We start from the raw sequence: 26012 nt of genomic DNA, 5'->3' as shown, positions 1-26012 counted from the left end.
ATCTCAAAAGCAATGTCTAAAGCATTTGCACATAACACACAGTAATACAGTGAGAACGCTACAAAAGAACAATGCACCAGTTTTAGAAAAATAGCCAATATTTATGTGTGTAAAACAAGACCAAAACAAAAAAAATCCAACATACAGTAATAAAGATATAAATTTTGCAAGAATGAACTTAAAAATACAGTTCCTTGAAGTCAGTAGCTGTGTCTGGGGCTATCACGGTGTCGTGAACAATCTAACAGTTCTGGCCGGCCACAGGGTCGCGGGCCAGCTACGGTGTTGGGAAGTCCCGCAAACTGTACCTTGGAAATGTAGGGCACTGTGATCCTCGAGATGAGATCCAGAGTGCGGTGTCGCAGGTGTCCGTTCAGGAGGTCGGTGCAGGGGTTGTCGGGCCCTTGAAGTGACACGTGTTACAGATTGAACTCTGAGCTGATGACAAAGTCAGGAGCGCTGGCATTGATGGCATCTGGGCTGCGGTGCAAAGTGATACAATGCGACGTGCAGTGGTCACGGTGCAGGCAGCAGCTTGGTGACGGCATCCTGTGGCATCGGTGAGACCAGGCCTGCGGTGTGTTGTAGGGCGGTGCGACGTGCAGTGTCCCCAGGTCACGATGCAGGCAGCAGCGTTGTCGTTGCCAATGCGCTGTTGTCGTTGCCAATGCGCTGTTGTCGGTAGGCTCAGTATGACACGGGTAAGGCTCTGTGCGGCACCAATCGGTCGTGGTGCAGACAAGGACATCTATTGATGATGCTGAAGTCGATGGCACTGGCGTCTGTGGACCAGGGCTGCGTTGTGTGACTGTGCTTTGTGTACCTCACGAATGGTGTCCTCAGGCCACAGTGCTGGCAGCGGCGTTGATGGCACCGTGGAGGGGCTGCGTCAGGGATACCAAGGCTGCGGTGTGAGCAAGGCGATGCGGAGTGTGAGTCCCACAGGTCACGGTGCAAGCAGCAGCTCGGTGACGGCATTTGGTGGCGACGTCGGTGAGACCAGGGTTGTTGTACAAAGTGGGGCACAGCTCCATGCAGCAACGTCAGGTCACGGTGCAGGCAGCCGCGTCATTGGTGGCGTAGTGCTGGTTTTTCTTCTGTTGCAGCACAAAACACACAGTTCCCAGTGCTGTAGGCAAATGAACCTGAAGTCTTCGATATCCCTGAGACTTCCAACAGGAAGCACCCTGCACTTCAAGCCTTTGGAGAAGCTTCACAAGCAGGATACACAGAAAAGTCCAGTCTTTGCCCTCTTTAACGCAGAAGCAGTAACTGCAGACCAACCCAGCAAAGCACACAGCAAAGTGGTAGTACTCCTCCTCCAGCTCTTCAGCTGTTCTCCTTCGCAGAGGTTCATCTTGATCCAGAAGTGTTCTCCAAGTCTGGGATTTTGGGTCCACTACTTATACTCATTTCTGCCTTTGAAGTAGGCAAACGTAAAAAGAAAGTCTGTTGTTCACAAGAGCCTGCCTTGCCCCAGACACACTCCAGGGGAACGGAGACTGTATTGTGTGATGACAGACAGAGCCCTTTCACGTGCAGGTGTCCGGTCCTCCCTCCCCACTGTAGCTCAGGAGATTCATCAGGCTATGCAGGACACACCTCAGATCCCTTTGTGTCACTGTCTAGAGGGAATTCACAAAGAACCCAACTATCAGTCTGCCCTAGATGTGGATTCCACAGGCAGGCAGAGGCACAGAATGGTTAAGCAAGAAAATGCCCACTTTCTAAAAGTGGCAATTTCAAACAGACAATCTAAAAAACAATTCTACAAAAAGATGTATTTTTAAATTGTAAGCTCAGAAACCCCAAACTCCGTATCTCTATCAGCTTTCAATGGGAAATTACACTTGAGGAATTTAAATGAAATCCCTATGTTCACCTAAGGGAGAGATATGCCTTGCAACAGTGAAAAAAGAGTTTGGCAGTATTTCACTATCAGGACATGTAAAACACATGAGTTCATGTCCTACCTTTTAAATACACTGCACCCTGTCCATGGGGCTAGCTAGGGCCTACCTTAGGGGGGTGACTTACATGTAGTAAAAGGGAAGGATTGGGCCTGGCAAGTGGGTGCACTTACCAGGTCGAATTGGCAGTTTAAAACTGCACACACAGACACTGCAGTGGCAGGTCTGAGACATGTTTACATGGCTACTCTTGTGAATGGAACAATCAGTGCTGCAGGCACACTAGTAGCATTTGATTTGCAGGCATTGGTCACATACAGTGCACTTCACTAGGAACTTACTAGTAAATCAGATATGCCAAACACGGATAAACCAATTCACTAATACAATTTACATAGGGAGCCCTTGCACTTTAGCACTGATCTGCATTGGTAAAGTGTGCAGAGATAAGAAAGCAGTAAAAACAGATCTGAAAAAATAGGAGGGAGAAGGCAAAAAGTGTGGGGATAACCCCACAAAAAGGACCATTCCCATCAACTTCTATCCCTTGTTTGTCAAGGGAGCGAGTATTAAGATACAACACCTGAATTAGCTATTTCAGGGGTTCTTTAGTCAAGTTGTCTAAGCCTTGGGGTTGTTGGGGGGGATATTGGGTTCCATATTATTTTCTGTTTGTACTGAAGAGGTTAGTAAATCATGCGTTTACTGTACTTTGGTTCACTTAGGCAAATCTTTTAAGCCTACCATAGTAAGTTTGCGCAGTTCCTCTATGGTATAAGTCACATTTTGGGCATAGTGACTTCCTTCTGGTTCCGACTGGGCACGGACGGATGCAGACAGGCTTACATTTGGGGCACCCTCTTTAAGTGCCCCTCATGTGGGAGGAATAAAGCTGCCTTAGACCCACACCAACTTTATCTGACGACTTCTCATTCTGTGAAGAAATATCACTTTTGTAAAAAGATGACTAAAAGGACCTTGAAAGTCATAAAAGGAATTAGACTTCAATGCAAGCTGTAAGACCCGAGGGCAAAGAACTGTTAAGGTGACAAAATATCCAAAGGACCTCCATAGACAAACATCAGGAAAGGTGAAAAAAGACATTGTCAGTCATTCTGACTATTGACTGACCTGATTGGCATCAAGAGCTTTGGCCCGACATATTTGCCGTCAAAGGAATCAATGACGAGACAAAACCACTCTGTCAAGTCTGTGACGTCAAAACACTCTATGCACGTGCGATCATCCCCTTCATAATCTATCCTAGGCAGTGAATCTAGCGTCATGGGATCCTTCACTGTCACCCAGATAGGCGTAGAGATTTTAAATATTTACATTCTTTCCAGAGATACCAAAGAAGCCATTAAGGTGATTACCTACTACAGATTCATCTCTGCAGCCTTTACGACCTCCAGGCTGTCTCATCCTGGCTAAAGGACCCTCTGCAAATTGTTCTACAACCTCTTAATTTGCCACGCCTTTCCAGAATAGTGTCACCAATTTGAAGAATACCATTGTAACTAACCTCAGCATTCTTCAAGTCATTATACCCATCCTCACACTCCTCATTTTCCCAGGGAAGACTCCTAGTCTCCAAACATTCATAAGAGATGCAGACAACACGCATTGCAAGCAGTGTCCCCTTTGTGGTCTTGTTCACAATATCGGAATTTCATGGCATCATTCGCACCCACATCTCCTGGTGAGGGTCTCTCCAGTTGGCAACCACTTTCCAAGACGTTCTTGCACAAGGAGTGGCGAAATGGAATTATCCATTGGAGTCACCACAGACATCATGAAGATCTTCCAAACAACAGCATTTCCAAGGCTGCTGCCTTTTTCATTAGTGCTGGGCTTCTTAGAAGCAGCTGAGGGAAAACTATTAACACAACCACCATTAAAGCAGCTCGATCACTGCTGCTTAAGAAATATTAACTGCCCCAGCAGGATCCAGACTTTCTCATACTAGACCCCAAATCGGACTCCATTATTGTATCACCAGTTAGAAAGAGGCATTACATCCACCCCTGAAGCCTCTGTGCAACCTGATACAGAAAACAAGAAATGCCCAATGGCTGGAAGGAAGAGGTGGAACAGTGGTTCAAGCCCTGAAAAATGCCAGTGCGACAGTCCTCCTTGAAAAATTTGAAGGAGAAATATGTGACAGCCTAAAGTCTTTTGCTGAAGACTTACCTAGACAGCTCAGACAGAATTTTGAAGAAATGTTATGTGAAGGCTCATTAGGGTCTAACCAAGTCATCAATGCAGCCATAGAAACAGCAAAATTGGCAGCTTATGTGTACTGCCATTGGGTCACCTTGAGGCATTTGTCTTGGTTACAACTGATTAAACTGAATCCTGTCATGCATCTGAAAATCCTGAGCGTCCTGTTTTCAGGCTCTTCTCTCTTTTTTACAGCTTACAAGTGAGAAGATGGCCAGAATGAAGCTGAGACACTCAAAGCCTTTGGCTTTGCAGAACGAAAAATGTTCTTCACGTCCAAGTATAAATGTAGGGGACATTACTATTACCCCTGGGGGGTTCAGTCCCCTTGCTGGCCCTCACAGAATCATCAACAGCAGCAGGGCCAAAGTTACCCCAGTCACCGGAGGGATCCAAGAACAAAGCAGCGCATACAGAACCTTCCAACGCTTCTGGGTGCCGGACTTCCAACAGTAGGCCATTACACCTCAATACGCCCACCTCAGTTTGCAGTTGGGGGAGCTTGATCTTTTCACTCTCCTTTCTATTGAAGAAGCAGATAATTGAACCAGTTCTTTTCCCACACAAGGAGGAAGAAATGGAATCTGTCAGACCCTTTTCAAGATGCCATGGGGCAATCAGAGGGCAAAAGCTGTAGGGGCTAGAGTCTGTTGCCTCTGCTATCCCAGGGTACAATCTCTCTTACACACTTGACTCTCAGTGATGAGTAGTAATCGGCTTCTCATTGAGGCTGTGTGGGGGTGCTATAGCTCAGAGCTCAACTGTCATACAACACAATAACTGAATGTCCAGCCCAGTGCTTAAAAGCACTTTATTACACACTAGAACAAAATAACACACTATATCAGCAGAATGCAGTTAAAGTGCCTCTGGGCACTATCCACACAGTGCTGCGCTTCAACTCTGTTTCCTTACCTCCCACTGATCAAGACTTTCTACCTCCAGGCCTAAATGGACCCCTCTCTAAGGTGTAAAAGGTAGTAGCATACATAGTTCAGACGTTTTTAGCATTCCCAAACAGTTGTACCAGATGGATCAGTTTAACTGATTAATAAGAGAGGTTGCACGTCAGCCAGCAGCGTCTTCTGGATTCTATTTCATTTACTGGCCCGCACTTGTTACTGTGCCTGGCAGAGGCAAATGTGGCACCTCTTACAGTGTGATCCCGATCTGACCAGCAGTGTCTGTCTCTGCAGTTAGGGTCTCTGCGTTGGATTCACACTGTAGACTTCGTTTAGTGTCAATTTGCCTCAATTAATGTTGCCTCTTGGCCTTGTGGGCGCGCGTCAAACATTGCTTCTGGAACGTTTTAGTGGCCATTTTGTCTTCGCATTGTGACACCCTTACTTTTTCTTTTGCTTCACACACCATCACAAAATGGTTCTCTTTCCTGCAGCCTTTATATATCTGCCCAACGGCAGGACACATTCTTTTGTGTGGAGACGAACACCAGAGGTCCTCAAATCAGGCCGCATGGGCAGCCTCTTCTGGGTTGTCACACTGTTGGCAGATGCAGCCCTGCATATGCTGGGTATAACAGGTGGAAGTTGCAGCACCTGCACAAGCTGATCACTCAAGGCAGTGGTAGCTTTGCTCTGGCCGTTGGTGATGTTAGGCAGTAGCAGCAGCCTCACGGAAGCTGATCAGCTTGGGCAGGTACAGCCATCATGTACAGCCCGACTCTTCGGCTGGCAGTTGTGGCCTTGCGCAGGCTGGGTTCTATGGCAGTTGTGATCACTGTGAGTATTGGAACCGTTTTTTTCTTTTTATAAACTTCGGAACGTTTTTTGGATGATGTTTGGGTTTATGTTTTATGTTAGTTTTAAATAATGTAATTCATTAATTTAGCGGAAAGTGCTCCATATCCCTAGCCTTTCCATTACTTTAACATTTTATTCTTTGTTCCATCGTTCCTTTGTTCCACTTACCGTTCTCCTTTTTTAGCTAAATGTACTCTTCCTAGTTTTTATTTTTAGGTTTGGTCCCTCCATATTATATATTCTGAATGAATGAATAAAGTGTGTAGCTGCTACTAGAGTGTCCTGGTGCTAGACAAAAGCCAAAGGGACAGAGACCAGCTTAGTCTTTGAACACGTGGGTTTTCAGTAGTTTGCAGAGAATATTTGTTCGGGGTACACCTGAGGGCCAGAGGAAACTCATTCTAGTGTTTGGCAGCCAGTACTGAGCAGGCTGAGCTTCCTCCATTTCTTATGTCTAGTAAGTGGAATGGTCAGCAGATGGTCTGACTGTGACCTCAAGGGTCTTATAGGACAGTAAGGGATCAATTTGTCCCAAAAGTATTTATTACCTGTCCTGTAGAAGGCTGTGTGTGCCGTCCGAGCTTTAAAAAACACTCTCTTCTTTACTGAAAGCCAGTGAAACTGTCTTAGAAACTGAGATATCGAGGCATACTTAGGAAGGGTAAACCGTAGGCAAGCGGCCATGTTTTTACCTTTTGTAGTTTCTGGATGAGGTAGTCTGGGATACATATGTATAAGATGTTAGCATAATCAAGTCTGGAGAGAATCCGAGCTTGTACAACCGTGTTCTGGGCTTCCCTAGGCAGGAGTTTCAGGAATTTCTTAACATCCTAAGGATACAGCATGCGGTTTTGACCACCGCTGAGATCTGTGATTTAAGTGATAGGTTTGTGTCAATAAGAACTCCTACATTTCTAGCCACCTCAGCTGGGGGAGGGGTGCTGTGCAGTAAATAGGCCAGGCTCCCAGCCAATCGGGCAATAGGTTATTACTAAACAACAGTACCTCAGTTTTATCTTCGTTATAGTGCAGGGAGTTTGCTTTTAGCCTCCCATCACAGGTGTTACGCATTCAGTAAACTTTGCTTTCGTTTCTGGCGCATTGGTGTTGTAATAAGAAATTGCGTATCATCTACATACAAGTTGACTCGGATGCCAAAATATGTCGATGAGGTATGCCAATATTGCCATAGAGGTAATAAGAAATGTGGGGCTCAGGGCAGAACCCTGAGGCACTCCAAACTTGATATTTTTGCCAGCCGAGTAATAGGGTTTAAGCCAGACTACAGGCTCCCTATCTTCTAGAAAGGCCCTTAACCAGGCCCAGTCAACCCCCCAATATGGTTCAGACATTAAAGCAAGATCGTGTCAAATGCTGCTGAGAGGTCTAATAAGATCAGTGCAGCATTATGACCCGTGTCTAATGTGAATTTAATGGTATCTGTGATGCCCATCAATGCAGACTTCGTACTATGGAGGGCCGTAAAACCTGATTTTGAAGGATGTAGGAGATTGTAGGTGTCCAGGAATTGCATTAGTTGAGAGTTAATGGCTTTTTCAATTATCTTAGAGACCCCAGGGAACAGCGAGATGGGTCTGAAATTAGAGGATACTTGGGGTCTGCGTTTGTTTTTTGAGTTTTTTCTTTAGCAGGGGATAACATTTGCCTTTTTCCATGAGGTGTTTACTATCCCCGAGTCTAATGAGCTAGCAAAAAGATCATGGCGACCCTGATTTATTCTTGGTGAAAAAGCACTCTACGTCTTAGACTGTTGGGAGGGGGGGCACTGTGTGGAACTGTGTGAGTTTGCCCAGGGCTTGGAGCATTAAGCGACATACAATGTATAATAGTTCAGTAGCTTGAGTTTCTGCAAGCTTCTCCCGAATTTTCTGAATTTTGGCCTCAAAGAAAGAGCTTACTTGAGAACATAAAGGTAATGCTAGAATCAACAAGGACTGCAGTGCTTTTAGGGTCTGTGAAGTCAGATACCATTAAAAAAAATTCTTTAGCATGGTGTGAAAGTATTGGCGGAAGCACAAACGAAGTCAGCAGAACGCTTGCATATGTTTTGATTAGAGAAGGGTTTATTGGAAAATACGTCGAGTGAAAAGTCCTACTCCAACCACGTCCTGACTCATCCACATCTGCTCCGAGTCTCAACCGTCTCTCTCTGACTCACACCGTTCTAGATTCTATCTCTGTCATTCTCGCACTCGCTCTCGCAGTACACGCAGAACACATCCACAACATTCGGATACCACACCATCTTCCCCATATCAACTCGAGAAAATAAGAGAACAGTATATTAAATCCCACATAAAAACATAACCAGATTATATTGCATGCAAACCAAATAAATCAATCTAAATTTAACATAACAAAACATGAAGAAAGAACTAATTTTTGCGTTCACATAACATAGTCTTTAAACCATAACGGCATTGATGCATTTCTTTTAGACCGAATCTCAGTTGAGTCTTGCACGCTGGGAGTTCTTAAAGCATTATGAGTCTCTCGAGCAAAGACATCCGAAGACATACCTTGAACTGCATTAGGTTCTGAACATTTAGCCACTCTATTCAAGTTCCATATCCTGTGGTCATCTGTTTTCACGGCATTCTTGAATAATTTTATGACTTTAAAAGGACCTTTGAATTTTGATGATTTTCCCTCCTTCCTTGGAGACTTAATTTTAACATAATCACCTTCACGCAATACTGTTTCTTTTACAGCTTTCCGCTGGTCATATCTCAACTTTCTTTTCACTTTCACCTCTCTCTCTCTCTCTCTTTCCACCCTTCAATGTTATCAACCTTATCATCAATCTCCTTTCTTTTCTCCATAACCCACCTCGGTTCTATTTCACAGTAAGGTGCTCTACCTTTGAACAACTGAAAGGGGGTCACACCCGTTGTGGAATGTGGTGTAAGACGATATTCTCGAACCTTTTTCTTTACTTCACACTCCCACTCTACACCATTCACAAGTGCAATTTGCATGCATTGTTTCAGAACCTTTATAAAGCGCTCAACAATTCCATTAGACTCTGGGTGATAAAGGGCTGTTCTCTTGTGGTACCACATTTCTTTCTTTTAAGAAAGACTCGGTTGCTTCAGAGACCAATTGTACCCTGTTATCTGTTAACAAAGTAGAGGGGAATCCCTCCCTTTCAAATAATTTGTCCAAAAAGTTAATTATGTCCCTTGATTCAACAGAATTTACGAATTTGACTTCTGGCCAATGAGAGAACATGTCTATGCAGACTAAAATATAGCGGTCAACAGAATTCAATTTTATTGGGCCTAAGATGTCGAGAGCGATGTCAGCCCAGGGACCAGGGGAATCCTCACGCAAGACCATGGGTTGAATTCTACATTTTAATACCTTATCAGAACACACACACTCATAACAATTCCTTACAACCCTTTCTACCATCATGTCCATTGCAGGCCACCAGTACGCATTCCTCAATCTCTCTTTTGTTTTGGATATACCCATGTGACTTGAGTGAGCACGATTTACAAGTTCCATTCTCAAACTAGCTGGAGGGACCAACTTACTGCCTCTCATCAAAAGCCCTTCCACCACAGACAATTCATTTCTGACCTGCCAATAACCCGACATTTCACCAACTTGTTTCTCCTTGACACCCCAACCATTAATGACATTATTTAGCACTTCCTGCAATGTGACATCCCTAGCTAACTCTTCCACTCATGTAGGTTCAGAAATCGCTCCCTCCGTAACAATACAGTCTTTTATCTCCTCATCAGTTACGATGTCCGCAAAACACCCACCTTCAATGATTTCATCATCATTCCCAGAATCTGGACAAAGTCTCGAAAGACAATCAGCCTGAACATTCAATGTCCCAGGCATGTAGGAAATTACAAACACAAATTCTTGCAAAGCAACCACCCTCTTCCTGATTCTATGAAAAATCATCTCTATTCCTTTTTTAGTAAAAACCTCTACAAGTGGCTTGTGATCAGTCACAATGTGAAATTCATGTCCCCGCAAAAATTTCCTCAGTTTTCTCACTGCCCAAAAGACACTTAGCGCCTCTTTTTCAACAACGGAATAATTGAATTCCGCTCCCTTCAAACATCTAGAGGCGAATAGAATTGTCCTCATTTGGCCGTCTTTTTTTTTTGTAATAAAACTGCCCCAAGACCCTTTGAGCTAGCATCAGTCATCAGAATAATTTCATCATGAGCATCAAAACTCCCTAAGTCTACTGCCTTATCTAAACAGACTTTGATGTCCTGATACTCTCTTTCACACACGTGGTCCCACTTAAATTCTGCTCTTTTCTTTAACAATTGTCTCATGTAATAGGTTCTCTCTGCAAAGCGTGGTACAAATTTATTATAAAACTCCGCCATCCCTAGAAACTTTACCAGTTCTTCTTTATTTTGTGGACTGGGTCATTTTTTAATAGTGTTAACTAAGCTTGCCTTGGGACGGATTCCTCTCGCCGACACTTCATGACCTAAGTATTCAATGTTGGGGATGTTTATTTTACACTTCGCAGCCTTGAGCGTTAGACCATTTTCTCTTAACTTTTCTAAAACCTTTCTCAATCTCTCATCGTGTTCTACTAGATTGGACCCTGTGACTAGTATATCATCCTGATACACCTTCACCCCTTCCATACCTCTCAAAATTCTTTCCTTGGCCCTCTGAAAAACCGATGCCGCAGAAATCAACCCAAACGGCATTCTAAGAAATGTAAATGTACCAAAAGGTGTAATAAAAGTAGTGAGTTCCTGGGAAGAGTCATGAAGATTGATTTGATGGTAAGTAGAGGTCAAATCTAGTGTTGAGAAGTGCTTTGCCCCACAGAGTGAACACAACAATTCTGTAATATTTGGAAGCGGATAGTGATCTATGATGACAGATTTGTTTAGATCCCTTAGGTCAACACAAAGCCTGGCATCGCCATTGGCTTTCCTTGCCATCACCACTGGTGCTACCCATTCTGAAGCCTCAACCTCTTGGATGATCCCCCTCGCGACGAGTTTTTCAATTTCAGCCTTCATCTTGTTCCTTACCAACAAGGGAACATTCCTTACTTTCGCTGCCTTCGGTTGAGCTCTAGGCTTAAGCCTGATTCTATGTGCGTAGTCTTTAAGGCAACCTAATTTTTTGCTAAAAACATCTGGAAACTCTTTCAGCCAAACGCTCTCATCATCAACCACAGATTGAATTGTGTGATTATCCTTGAGTCTAACAGGTGGGTCTGCATTTGGATCAAGCAAAATTCGGAGATCACGTTGGTGAAACCAACTAATTAAAGAGTCCCCTTTCACAGAGAGACATACACCTTTGCCGGAATAATGCGTTCTTTAAATTCTATACTTCCCCAAAAGTAACCTAATAGTTTTATTGGTTCACCACCATAACCCTTGGGTAACACATCCGGTTTTGATAAATTAACCGTCCCTTTTAAATGTTGATCATAAAATGTTTTTGGTACTATAGTGATCTTTGCCCCAGAGTCAAAGAGAATTTTGAGGTGTTTTCCATTCACCAATATTGACTCTACAGGACCATCAGAAGGTCCAACACCCGTTTGAAGAATCTGAACAACATTCACCGCCTCCACATCATTTGCGTTACTATCACACCACACTTCTCTTATTTTCTTAGAGTTATTCTTCATCCTGCAACATTTTGCAAGATGTCCAACCCTGCCACAGTTTCTGCATATTATTTTCCAAGCAGGACAATCTTTGTTATTGGCCATATGGCCAGTATTGCCACATCTAAAACATTTCCCATTAAAAGTTTTCTTTGTCAGTGCTAGTTCTCCACCACTTCTATTGTCAGTGGTGTTGCACCGTATCGCTTTCACTGAAGCTCCTTCTTCCCCTTTTGTGTCCAATACCATGGAGTCTTTGCGAAGCACTTCAACACATTTCTTCGAGTGTTTGCATGTTCTTGCCAACACAAGAACTTCGTCTAGGGATGGATTATCTTTTTGCCACATACTCTCCTTTGCCTTTTCCAAGGAGCACCCAAGCATGAATTGATCCCTTAAACGTTCTTCATAAGTATTTCCAAATGCACATGTAGACGCCAGTCTCCTGAGTTCCGTTATATATTGTTCCATTGTCTCTCTTTGACGTTGCACTCTTTTCCCAAATTGGTACCTTTCAAGAACAGTACTCACTTTTGGTAAGTAATGAAGGTCCAGATTCTTTAATGAAATTTCAAATTCATTGAGGCCAGTAGAGTCTGCATCAGAAAGTTCAGGAAGATTCTCAAAGACTTCCTGGCCCTCGGTTCCTAAGCAATGCATTAACAGTGATGTTTTCCTTTCTGCGCTCAAAGAAGTACCGCACACCCTGGCGTAATTGTTAAAAACCTTTTTCCACTTTACCCAAGGAATGGGTGGATCGCCAGGAGAAGTTAAGAAAAACAGTGCAGCAGGAACGTTCTGCATGACTGTGTATTTATAAAACAGTTTTTCTTATTCTATTCCAAGTGCGAAGGCACCTTATTTATTTCGTAACTAAATCGACGAGGCAAGGTCTCAGCGCGTCATGGTTATTGTTGCTAAGCACAAGCGGACTCGTTATCAGGCATCCGTGGATACTGTCGCTAAGCGCTGAGTTCATGTACGTTGGTGTTAGAGTTGCGCGTGCTCCAAAGGTAAAATTGGAGTCACAGTGAGACACACGCTAAATGAAATGTGTCAAAGTAAGATGAAATAGTAAGTTCCGTGCCCAGGTCAATGATGTAAAGGCTCTGCGCAGACAGGCGTGTTACCAAGCGACCGTGTTTACTGTTGCTGAGCGCTGGGTATGTCTTCGTTGTTAGGGCCGCGCATGATGCAGGAGTTGCACGCAACAACTGATTAAAACACTGACACGGGAGCACAGGATAGTGTTGTTAGGACTCTTCTTCTGCCGCTGGTGTTTCTCACCTTTGTTTCCACCGCCGAGATATGCTCTCGCTCTCCGCCCGCTTCCTATTTTGTCGCTGTTCTCCCTCTACGACCAGTCCACGTCGCGAAATGTGAAAGTATTGGCGGAAGCACAAACGAAGTCAGCAGAACGCTTGCATATGTTTTGATTAGAGAAGGGTTTATTGGAAAATACGTCGAGTGAAAAGTCCTACTCCAACCACGTCCTGACTCATCCACATCTGCTCCAAGTCTCAACCGTCTCTCTCCAACTCACACCGTTCTAGATTCTATCTCTGTCATTCTCGCACTCGCGCTCGCAGTACACACAGAACACATCCACAACATTCGGATACCACACATGGTTATTGGCTTTATTAATTATATGAGCGTAGAAGGTGCAGCGAGCCAACTTCAGACTTGCATGGTATCTGCTGAGAGGCTATTTGTATTGGCTTTTATCAAGAGTATTGTATTGTTTCTGCCATGCATGTTCCAATATTTTACAGTGTTTCCTCTCTCCTGTTAGATCCCTAGTAAACCATGGGGCAGATGGCTTAGCTCTAAGGGTCCTTCTTTTACCTATTTTAAGTTGAGGGTGCAAGCGATCTGAAGTGTTGTAATCTTATCTGTGGGCTTTTAAGCATGACCACCGCACGCCCATCACTATCACTCGTTCCTGGGCTTTCCTTTAAAAAATCCTTTGTTTTCATTGGTAAATGCTTTACACTTATCCCTCCTTGGGGCAGTTGTTTTTACCGCCTTGGCCATCAACCCTGTTACATGGATAATTGAACGTTTGCTGATATGTTTGCCTGTGAGCGAAATTCTTTTTCCTTTTATGTCTCTCCTTCGCACTCATGCTCATGGCACCTGTGGCACTTTGAATTGGCTCGCTTATAGCAATTGTCTTAATTTTTATTTTAAATTTATGTGGCAAGGAAAGTCCAGTTAGGGATTTGCAATGCTAATAGCTCTAACTCGAGCAAACGCGAGACCAATTGCATTGCAAGTACTTGTTTGTTTTACCCTTATCTTTGCCATATTTCCAGTACTTACACTTCTCAGTTGTTTTTTCCCAATATTTTTGTTTTCGTAGTTAATATCAGTTTTTGTATCACAAAGTAATTGTACGAGAAAAACAGGTTATCAAACATTTTGTCCTTCGGAGTTTCCTGTGCATTATTGCAGGTGTTAAACGATCAAAATTAACTGTCGTTTTTAGTAGATTGTAATTTATGGATTTTGTCGAAAAGCATCTTTTAAACCATACTTCATTCACTTGCCCAGATGTACCAAAGAAGACGTCTGAAAGGCACAAGTGCCCTTTTAAATCATACTTCTTTCACTTGCCTAGATGTACCAAAGGAGACGTCTGAAAGACACAAGTGCCCTTTTAAATCTTCCTTTATAATAGCTGTTCTTCGGTTTCACAGAACTATTGGATATAGATGTCCCCTACCTTTCGTCGTCTCCAAAAACAATAACTGCAAAATGTGCAAATGTAGTTTTCTCCCTTTTCTTGAGTGAGGTCCCCTTCCTTCGAAATTGGCTGGTGGTTGCGTGATGTGGCTGCTGGTCGTATAACATTGCCCGGTCCCCATGGTACATTTGCAGCCACTAGTTCTCATGGCCCATTCCCATCAGTGTCCCATAGGAGAAATCGCATATCGAGTGCATATGGTTGTGCTGTACCAGCTGAGGCTTCCAGCAACGTGCGAGTTTTGACGTATAGTTTTCTCCATTACCTTCTATATGCAGAGCGTGAAACCTTTAGAGGTCCAAATAATATTTCAGGCTATGTATAAAGTAACTTCTTACTTTTTTAAGTAATGCCTATATAATAACATTTGAACTGAGCTTTTTTTGTTTTAAACACTCTATACATATATGAAGATCGGTGACCCTTTGGAAATGTAGCAAACATTGTTTGGCACAAACCTGTTTGCTTTGCCAGCGGTTGCTCAGGCCATTTTCTGAACGGTATGTGAAAAAAGAAGATATGCGCAGGAAGTTGGCAGATGCGAAAACGAGCGCACGTTGCTGTCTGGAGGCTGTATGCGCTTCTGGGCCCTCACAGCAATAACAAGCTGGGTCGGGTAAGAGGGAATTAAAACACAGCTACATAATACTGTCATTTCAATCCTCCTTCATGAATGGACAATACATTCGAGAGTAAACCGCTGTCCAGCGCTTACAAGACATCTGGCCAGTGTGGCCCCCGAACAGATAGCACCAGTGCGCTGAGTGTCATTTGCAATTTACTTCCAAAAGTAACACCAACCTAGAGAGAGTCAGGGGTGTATTCAGCGCGGGCCGGGCAGCCCGCTGAGGAACAGATTCTGGCAGATCACGTGTGCCCTGCAAAAAAGATCTCAGCTACGGCAAGATGCTTATTCATTCCAGTTCACCTATCTTACTCTAGTCAAGCTGAGCAGGATGTACCCAGGTCGATCCAAGACCAAACCCATTTTTGGGGAGAAGGGGGGGGGTCGGGGCGCTCTTTGAAGGATCTTGCATGGTCCTGTGATTAAACTCTCGGATTATTGGACAGCAGTGGTAACTAGATTCCATGAAGTCCTGTGGATTGCGCTTGATCTGACCCCTTTCCACTCTGTTGGATATTAAAACAAAACCCAAAAGGAGGAAAAGGCAGTTCAGATTCAGTCTTCTGGCATTGGTACCAGCAAAGAGATGCATAGCTATGGGTTGGTTGGGGAATCGAAGCCCTATTACTTTTTTATGGGTCAAGGACACAATTGAAAGGCGTTCACGGAGGAGACGTTTGAGTGTCCTGGTCAGATGACAAGGTAACGGGGGGCATAACGACCTGGGCAGCAACATTGCGAGAAATAGTAAGTGTTGTTGAATGTACATAAATGAGGTCGTAACGGGTTGGCAAGCCACACCTAGTGAGCGAAGTGGTATTCCCACGGGCTAAGGGAAGCATAGTTGCTTTCTGCTTGTGTTGTGAGGTTAAGAAGGAACTGTGGTCTGGCGAGGAAATTATATTTTATTGTTTTTGTGTAGTGGGGAAACGTGACACTAACATCTTTTTTGTTTAAAGTTTATTATGTTATAATTTACTAAAAATAAATGTATTTTTTAAACAAATACCACCTTCTCTCCCCAGTTTTCTCCCTGATCCCTCCTATAAAATTACGTGACCTCAGTCATGCAGGATAATTGACTCTCCTGTGCGCTCACTTCCTGAATTTGCTTTCTCCTGCTCCTTGATCTCTGGTCTGGGAACCGTAGGACCCTAGCGCCTTGATAGAATACGGCCTCCTTCAAAATCACCACTTGTATCCCTTCTTCATGCAACATAGCCAATATAGTTAAACAAACACTAATGCTTCAGCTGATATAGGCCTCTAGCACCTTCTTGATTTCTAGAAAACACTGCAAGTCTCAGTATTCACCTCCCAGAGATGTACGCTCTCGTTCTCATTAAGGCCCAAACACTAATCCACTGCTAGCAGTCCGATGACTACGAATTCTGCAGTCACTATCGTTGCTGCGTATCCATCAGCTATCAGCCAAAAAACATACCAGTGTGTGCCTTTTTTCTAGAAACAAAATGGCATGGGCACGTGTACGGATGGAAAGGGGTGCATGCCACTTGCAGTGTATGGATGTGTCTGCTGTACTGGTGCACAATGCTCTGAATTAACAACTTTTGATGGCATGGTCCACAAAAAGTAAAACATCTACAAAGAATCGACCAACTAAGTGTAATAGGACTCATTAAAATGGTAAAATTATTCATCTTTCACGTGCATGCCATGATCACTGTTTTCCCTTTCAGTCACCCATGGCATCTTTCTGTCCTGCAGGACTTTGTCGGTGTTAAAAAAAAAAAAAATGGAGTCTGTGGTAAACCTCTTAGAGTTAATGTCACTTTTGGTGTGTTTTGAAGTGTCCTTAACCTAAAGAAGGTAGTCTTCAAGAGGTTTCACATTTGTTAGTCAGCCAGTGCATCGTTAGAAACAGTGCCTTAGAAGGGCTCTCTGTTCTCCAATGTAGTTGGTCCTCACACTGAACCAGTCTGCTTTTAACTTTTAACTTAAGGGTGGCTTTTTCCTCTGCTTCTTTTCTACCTATAGGGATTTGCACTCTTATTTTTGTAAGAAGATTTTGCTTAATGACTTGAAGGTGGGATATTTTGTCATCCTTAGTTGAGCTGGTGACCTCCCTGTCACTTCAAGAGCTACCAGTTTTTCACCCCCAGTCTGGAAAGAGTCAGTGCACAAAGGCTCGATGAAGTGAACACGGCCTTTACTAAATCCCCATCAGTCACCCACACCCCTTCTAATTACTCAGTGGTAAACCTGTCCATCTGTCTGTTTTTCCTTAGAGTTTAGAGAGACCCCTGATCTTGAATGGCTTTGGTTTCGAATAAAGCTCTTGACTTCGAGCAAAAGCTTGTTGATGTTGAGAGTATAATGCCATCTAAATGGCTCACGCATCAGGACAGATTACCAGGATGCCTTGAGATGCCGTTATGAGATGTCAGGATAGGTCACAACATAAGAATACGATTCTGAGTTATGACCACTTTTTTTACAGCAGTACATTAGACACATTCATTATTCCAACAGCTCTCTGTCTCACAAAAAAAGAAACAGATCATTACAGCAATCATGAGCTAAACTGTTATACGCAAATCGATAAAATTGAAAATTCACAATCCTGACTTGATTTAGCTTATAGGTGGCTCCACAATTAATCAAGGTGTCTTAATATGCCAAATATTCTTTGTGGATAACAGTTTTTCCACAAGTTTGTGCTTTAATGCTTTAAGTACATTAGTTTTTTTAAATTTAGAAGCAGCGGAGTAGGCTTCACTTGCATACCTTATCTAAAGAGTGAAGATTTGTTTCCTTCATTCTGTAGCCATTCATTCTGGTTGTTCCAGAGCTAGATGTTTATGTAAGTAATTCTTCAGTCAGAACGATCACACCAATAGGCTCCTATGTAAGAAGGAATTAGAAAGGGTGTGAGCACTCTTGAAGAAGCAAAGGTGTATGGTTGCAAATCAGTTTCTGTTCAGTTGCTAGGTGACAGTGTACTTGTAAGTTAAAAAGAGATGAGCGTTTAGTGGTTATGTAGCAGTTCTTTCGCATTATCTTTCACTGCTGTTAGCGTGGCATCGTGACACTTAAAATTTCTGGACCAATTGCAGGCAAGGCTGTACATGAGTTCAGTGTGGGAAGAATTTGTTGTGATATATATGGCCCTGATGCATCGTCTGGTAATGTCCCAGCACTGCTGCAGCTGCTGGTATCCACTACTACGGCTTAAAGCTTGCTTGTTCTTTCTACCTAAGTAGTGAGTCATAGTATAGTGGGATTGCTGACAACTGTATTTGTCAAAGGTTTGTATAAGACTGTGGTTGATTTACTGTGGCTTATTGGGAGCTAGGTTGCTGTATCATGCTGCTGCTTATAGATAATTAGGGGTATGCAGGGGTCGAATGCTTGAAGGGCCAATCATTTCTTGTACTTCTGGAAGTCAAGATGGGTTATACTCCCCTGGACAAGCAAGTACTGACCTCAAAGTTGTGATTTGTTGACTCTTGGTACTTTTATTTGTAGCAAAGTCTTGGTTGGTGTGGAAGCTACAAGAAAGTTGTTCTGTGTGAAACTTCTGTAGAGGAAACTTTGTTTGCTGCCTTGTAGTGTTTGGTGTGTTAGGCACAGTGCCCTGAAAGCGAGTTGATGTAAAATTGGAAGCAGAGTTGTAAGATGCAGGAAGAGCCCCTGAAACCCAGAGCTCCTCGATAAAGCAGTTTGCTCAGTGTAGGTGAAACAGTATGAAGGTAGGTATGATTTGTAATCTGAGGAAATTGTATGTAGTGTAAATCTGTCTCTGGATTCTGATTTAACTGAGTATCTACGAAGGTACCTCTATTCTTCAAAGATTCAATCTTAAGTATTTTCTTAAGTTGCTTTCATAGTTCCACTTAAAAAGTAAAAACACTCTTACAGTACTGTATCACACCACTGGTGAGTAAAGAGAGGGTGCTCAAACACTAGATGTCAGAGGGCTTCACAATTCTTTCTGGGACTGGGCAGGGTCTCATGACTAAAGAAGGACAAACTCTAGTAGCTTTTAGACAAGCATGCATTGTAAATCTTTATTCGTGGACTCTGTTGTAGCTGAGAACTACACTCTTATTTTTTTAGGCAAGGTTGTCTTTTAAATTAATCATCTCTTACTGGAGGTAATGGCTACAGTCACTGCCTGAGTTTCTTCTCATGGGATTAGTATAGTGCAATCCCGAATGAAGAGTATGTTGGGGTCTGTATGACGAGAGACAGAAAATAGTCCAAATGGATGAGTATTTAAGTCCTTATCTACTGTCTGCCTGTTTCTGCTAGAATTATTGCACATAGCTAAGGAAGTGAATTTGTACTAGGTGAAAATGGCAATATCTTACTTGTAATGGTTGGCAAGTTGTAAGTTACCTGCAAAAGACATCGCTATTCTTCACTTATACAGCTGACATTTGATAAATATGCATAAGCATAGTCGTTAACCACTAAAAATGTTTTACATTTGTATTTTCTCCTAATTTTCCTAATAGGCGAATCACTACCAGATAGTAGACCGGGATCTGGTGAGAAGATTAAGAAGCGTGTGAAGACGCCATACTCGCTTAAACGGTGGCGCCCCTCAACTTGGGTGATTCCGACTGAGTCACAGGACTGTGAGGTCAACAACAATGGCAGTGGGCGGTTGGGCCAGTCCAGGTCTAGCACAGCTGTTTACCTTGTAGAAGGAGGCACAGCAACAACTATGGTGTCTAAAGACACAGGGATGAGCTACCTGTGAAATGCGTCTAATGCCACAAACTGACTTTCTTTTGCACCATTTAAAACAATGGGCAGAATACATTGAAAAATGAACTGCTTTATCTTTCTGTCTGTTTCTCAAAGACTCGCTTTAAATAGGTTTCAGCTATGCAGAACAATTTTAGCTTGTTTCCATATTTTTTAATTGTTTTTGTTTTTCCTCCCAAACGGTTTTGCACTTTTTATTTAGCATTGCTTGAGTTAGGTCTCTCCTGACCACAAATTATATATGTGTATCAAAAAGTGTAGTTTTTTTATATATAATTGCGAAAACGATGTGTTGCTGATAATCAGTTTGGACCAGCTTCTGAAGGTCACTAAAGACACGAGCAGACTGTGAGACAGGGCTGACGTTTATGTTTTGTATTCATGTTGAATTCTGTGCTTCTTTTCATGCAAGGCCTACCTTTATTCTTATTTTATTTTGAACTTCTCTTTCCTGCATTCTGTCCAAATGTGCAATAGTCTTTATGGTTGACAGCACATTCAAAATAGATGTGGGTGGTTTTGAACCACTACATGTGCCCCCATGTGAATATTTTTGTGCATATATTTTATTGATCGGCACGCCAATCGTTTGTGACAGTAAATCCGCACACGTGCTAATAGCTGTTGTTTTCTGAGGTGAGCATGGCCATTACACCAGCCTTGCCCTTTTCCCATTCGTTGCACCTCATGTCCTCTCCTAAAAAAAGAGAACTTGAACTGCCGTTACACTCGGTCTTCCGAATTGTAAGGTGACAGTCTGTTCCAAGTCCACCCAGTCAAATCAAATCCTGGTCCATAAGAACTTAAGAAACTTATTGGAAAATATGTTCCGGGTACGCATTTGTTTTATTCTCATTTTGTGCATGTTTATGCAAATGTTCCATGTTGTAATTGTTGGAAGCAAGTCTTCAACAGAAAGTTTGACTCAAAAACAGAAACACTAATATAGATACGCCTGCATGCAAGAACTGTTGTCTGAGGAGCAGGGTTGCCACCTGACTGATGGTGACTTTATATCACTGTCAGTAAAAAAATGATATAATCGGTAAAAGGAGGTATTTTCCGCTGTGAAATATAAACTTAAAAGAAATACAAGAATCAACCACATAAAACTTATTTAGAGATTATTCCTGAATGATCATGAAAGCAAATCGAAGCAGAATGCCTCAGTTAAAAGATTACATGGGTTTTTATAGAACATATTAACAGTGTATCAGATTCTGTCCCTTCCAGACTCAAAACATGCACAAGGGGGTCAGTATATTTCTCTGTGAAGGTGGCAACCGTACTCAGAAGCTATGAAAAGATGACGCTTTCTGACGTATTGTATGAAAGAGACTCGTGAATTAAACAGACATTTGATGTTAAACAATGCCTTAAAGTGTAAAAACTGCCCCCACACAAAACATTTAGTGGAAATAATTTCTAATCCATTAATTACAGACCTGTAATTGCATTCATGCTCATCTCTTCTGCCTACTGAATGTTTTTTCTTATAAAATTCACTTGCTGCATGGTGCTCAGTGTTTTGTAAAGAACCTTTTAGTTTCCCATAGTCTTTAACATGCAATACAGACTATTCCTCTACACAATGTCACGGCCGGCTGCTCTCAGCCTTGTTTTGTACTGATACTGCATCATTTGTTTTCCAGAATCTGTTAATCAGAGAAGGTCAGAAGGTCTGATCATTCATGGCAGTTCATTTTATGATTTGTTGAATCAAGTAATAAGCTTTATTTCATAGATCTTCTTTAGCGGTTGTTTCCTACCTTTACCAATGTTCTTTTAGCCAAGATAATCTCTTATGAGTGAATAACACTGTCCTGACTGGATTCTTCAAAGTAATGAAACTTAAATTCATGATCAAATTTATTCTTGTGCATCTAGAAATGACACATGAATACCACTTTGTGTATCTTCCTGTACGTAGACCTTGTAAAATGCATACTGTCTGATTAAATACCTGGCAGTGCATTCAAATGGGAATAATTATTCAGCTATCTTTTTGATAATCTCTGTGTTAGAATTTTGAATTTCCTCCTTATGGATAAACCTTAATTTCTCTAAACACTTCAATAGTGTGCCAGTCATTCTTTCGGACTGGCGTTTCTTCATTATTTATGTAAAATATGTTCACACTTCTTCCATTACTTTTTGTTCTTCCATTTTAGTCCTGTCTCTGAAGTATCTGATGTCAGTATTTTTTACACTATTGATATTATTGATGGAGATTGTTGACCTACCATTCTACTTCAATCATATAAATTACCATATATTTAATCTAAGCTATTACACATTTGCCAAGTGATTGCCTTCTCTTCGTTGTTTTCACTGCTCTTCGTGACTACCGTAAACAGTCTGGCCGAGCCATGCCTATCCTTGCGCTGCCATTACTGTATGCATTTATTTGTAGATGCACAGTACCCAACATACATAAATTTTTATATGTTAACTTTCACAAGCCTCTGCCCTTTCCAAGCTCCCAAGCAGCAGCAGAACAACACTACATATACCCATTGTGTCTTAAATGGCAATCTTAAGTTTATTTTGCTGGTTTCATACCACAAGGTATAACAGTCCAGCTACCTATACAGCTACTGTCTGATCACACCTAGTGGCCAAAAGGAAGTTTCATAGTGCCTCCCTATCCAGACTATACTCATCAGCTTTTGCTCCCGTAATCAGGATGTTCAAGCATGCAAGGTAGTTATATTGGACCTGCTACTGAAATCTATCCCATAGCGCACCAGCCTGACAGACTCTGCCATTGTACTGCACCTCCTTGGCTTCTGAATTTCTACTTCGTTAACATTGTCAATCTCCCAAAAACATGTACTCAACCTCCTAAAGCGGCTCAAGTTTGTAGGTTGATCTCAAATGGGACAACCGCAGACTGTAATTCAAATGGGATACCAGTGACCCAAGGAAAACACTTTTCTACCAAACACTCTTTCGGACGTATTGGAAGGGATTCTATGAGACAGTACTGCATTGACAGTTTACCTACACCTTATATTCTGGTAAAGATTCCTTAAAGGTCCTTGAAAGTTTTTCACATATTTCAGATGTGTTTCCACTGCTAATCCCCTCATTAGTCCTCTTCTTGGAGCACTCTTATGTTCATATAGATGTGGCCTCCAACAACTGAGCACATCTCTTTGGATATCAGTACATTGCTGCATCACATCCTCTTTGCAATTTGGCCTCCATTCTCATGGCACCCACTGATTTCTCATTTTCCATAATGCATGCCTTCCAACCACTATGATTTTAACAGTTATATCACTTTGAACTAAAAGCTGTGGCTCTGTAGATCCACTCCAGAGCAGCCTCCCATCTTTAGCCACCTTATGAGGGGTGTTGGCCAAGCTGCTGTCGCTTCTGGCCATGTGACATGGCCTATAAGTCCCAGGGTCCTTCATCCAAAAACCCTCTTGTAACAAAACCAACTATGCGTACTCACAACCCTGTTTCCATCTTACCATTTATGGCAGAACTGATTTATTGTATGAGAATAGACAACTAATTCAGGCATTTTTACTGCCTTAAAGTTGTCTTGACTCTATTAAGTGGACCTCGCCCAGTCTAGTGAGTCAACACAGGTGAACTTTTTTGTCCTGCATAACTAGTTTGCCCTGGACGATGTCCTGGTGTTAGGTTATAAGCAGCATTCATCCCTACTCACCATCAAGTACTCCTCATGTTTTTTGCAACATGTACCCCTGCTCACCATCAAGTGATCCGCTGCCATCTTAACCTGCTCAGCCCCTTCCCTTCAGGCTGGTTGCAGTCTATTGCTTTCCCCTGTTTTATTATTGCTAATGACTGTTTGGTACAATTCAATATTCCCCTCTTTTATATCCTTAAAGGTTTCCTTATGCTACCTTGCCCCTTTTATAAAATGTTAGTGTCACATTGTAAGTATATGGTGGTGCTAATGAATCTTGGCAGAATGTACCTTGCCCCAAAGTCAACACAAAGGACTGCATTTGCTTCTTCTAGCTCATAACTGCTTGGCATCTTTCATTTCCTCTTTGTCATTTCGACACGGTCAAAGTAGCCCTATTCTTCCCAGTTTCTTGTCTGCAACTATTTCTGCCTCTTTAAGGAAGTCAACAGGAGGGATTGCATCCTACCCTCCTACAGCACTTTATAATCTGTCTCTGTGGTCAAGAGGCTTCAGCTTCAGAGACTGTATTTTCCCCTTCCTTTTGTTACCTTTGCATTCTTTCATTGCACCCCTACTTACAATTCCTCTTCAGATTTTCCTGATCAAAAGGATCATAAAGGGAGGTAGATCCTTGTCTGTGATTGGATTAAGGCTGTGAATCTGCTTCCGCTCACCTACTTGCACAAATGTAACTTAACTATACTTCAACAAATATGTGAAGACCCGGATCTCTCTCTGTGGTGTCACTTTGTCTCACCTGCTTTTTCTATTTGTTTTCCCCAAGCGCCCTAATGCTACCCTGGTGCCATTTACTGCTGTATTCTATTCCCTCTTCAGAGACAATGGAGTTTCTGCACACTGCAAACTCTGTAAGCTCAATCATTAAGGACATAAATCTGCCATATCTATCAATATAGCACTTCTAATTGAGACACAGAGCCGTCCTTAAACTGATTCAAATCAAATCAAACTGATTGAAATTATTATTATATCAGGTGCTATCAATATTTCAAAAATATTTTTACATTGCTCACAACTTGATGAAACATCATAATAATTTCCTTGTGAATTGGTTGAGGAAATTTACCCTGTTATGTTGTTTGTCAAGACAACTTATATTAAGTTATTAGCATTTGTGGCCAGATGTACAAAAGGTTTTATCATTTACAGACTAGGGCTTGCAAACTCTAAAGCCCTTTCGGAATCTTTAAATAGATTTAGGAAACCATACTGACTCAGTATTTGGATGCAACATGTTTAGAGTTATCGAGCCGAATACAGATTTCTTTTGGTATGTATTAATGTTTTGTAACGGAAATCTGGTCACAAAACATAAATATTTTCCTACACATCAAAGGAGGCGATAACCCATTTGCAAATGGGATGGGGTCCCCAAGAGATCCCTATCCTTGTGAATTCTGAAAAATCATTTTTAGGAGTAGGCAGTGGTCTGTAATTTTTTTTTTAATGCACCCAGTTTTTCTTTGAGAAAAACAGGCTGTATTTTTTTTAATGATATATTTAAAAGCAATCACATACCTGGTGGTCTGCTGACTCCAGCTGTGATGGCAACAGATCATACGTGGTGCAATTTGCAACCTGCCTCATTAATATTAATGAGGTCGGTCAAATTACAACCTGCTATGATTTGATATTTTGTGAACCAACCTATCCGTGTATAGGTCGGTGCGCAAACTACTAGTGCAATTGGTAAAATTTGATATACAAACTGCAGCCATTTTTAAAACAATGCATTGCATGTACATCTGGTCCATAGTCTCAATCTTAATAGAATACGGCATCCTCCACCCTAATACCTGGAAAAAATATATCACCACTGGTAAGGTAGGTTATTATGAAATGCAGGATGACTACTTTTATGCCTACCTGGCATCCATGAGATATGCCCCACCTTATCTGTTCCACACAGAAGGGCACACTTAAAACTAAGAGCTGATTTAATGGTGATAACTATTGTTTCAAGTACAATATGATTTAATCTGGCAGAAAAAACAGGTCTTTTGAAAGTGTGTACAGTTACAGGTTTCTTACACACCAAAAGGAGAAAGACATGAGCTAAAAATAAGTGCTACCCCCCTTCAACATTCACTACATATTTGCATATAATCCAGATTTCCGAACTCATAGGGGAAAGACACACTATCTTTTGATTCCAGTAATTGTTTGTGGCATCAAAAACAACTGCAAAAGATTGTTCAGTTGTCAACAAGAAGAAAGGTTGAAGTTACCACATTTGAACATTCCCTGGACCTCATAATATCATTCACTAGGAAGATTGAGTTGGAAAACAGTTGTATGATGGATGATTTGGCCTCATGTTTTGCTGTATTAACGATTGTACCACCATTATTGCCCTCAGATGACCAGTGGTTGTTCAATGAGGACTTCCAGTAGTCTTTATCAATGAATTCAAACTATAGAAAAATAAGAAATAAACCTCACTAATGCCACTACCTTCTATTTTGTTGTATTTTCTATGTATGTGTTCACTTGTGCACCCTCTCTTGCATGTTATATTTAGGGTTTTCAGCAATAAATGCTGCATTGCCAGACCTTTTAATGCATGCTGTTGGGAAAGGCGGTAGGATATTGATTTTGGCATGTTAGTGTTCTTACGATAAGCAAATTCATTTGTTTGTGCTAAGCTGGTATTTACTTGATTGACAGAAAAAT

At 42.0% G+C, this 26012-nt stretch overlaps 1 protein-coding gene across 2 annotated transcripts in view; it reads left to right on the top strand.

The window, feature by feature from the left end:
- Positions 1-25789, top strand: part of BMPR2 (bone morphogenetic protein receptor type 2) — a 516537-nt gene extending 490748 nt beyond the window's left edge. For both annotated transcript variants that reach the window (XM_069226041.1, XM_069226042.1), the window contains exon 13: positions 19393-25789. In XM_069226041.1, the coding sequence (XP_069082142.1) occupies positions 19393-19640 (248 nt within the window). In that variant the 3' untranslated portion in view covers positions 19641-25789. The remainder of the gene's footprint in view (positions 1-19392) is intronic.
- The last annotated feature ends 223 nt before the right edge of the window (positions 25790-26012 follow it).

This window comes from Pleurodeles waltl, chromosome 3_1, assembly GCF_031143425.1.
Source record: "Pleurodeles waltl isolate 20211129_DDA chromosome 3_1, aPleWal1.hap1.20221129, whole genome shotgun sequence".
NCBI classification, from domain to species: domain Eukaryota; kingdom Metazoa; phylum Chordata; class Amphibia; order Caudata; family Salamandridae; genus Pleurodeles; species Pleurodeles waltl.
The sequence above is the reverse complement of the archived record's forward strand: the minus strand, read 5'-3'. Positions and strand labels throughout refer to the sequence as shown.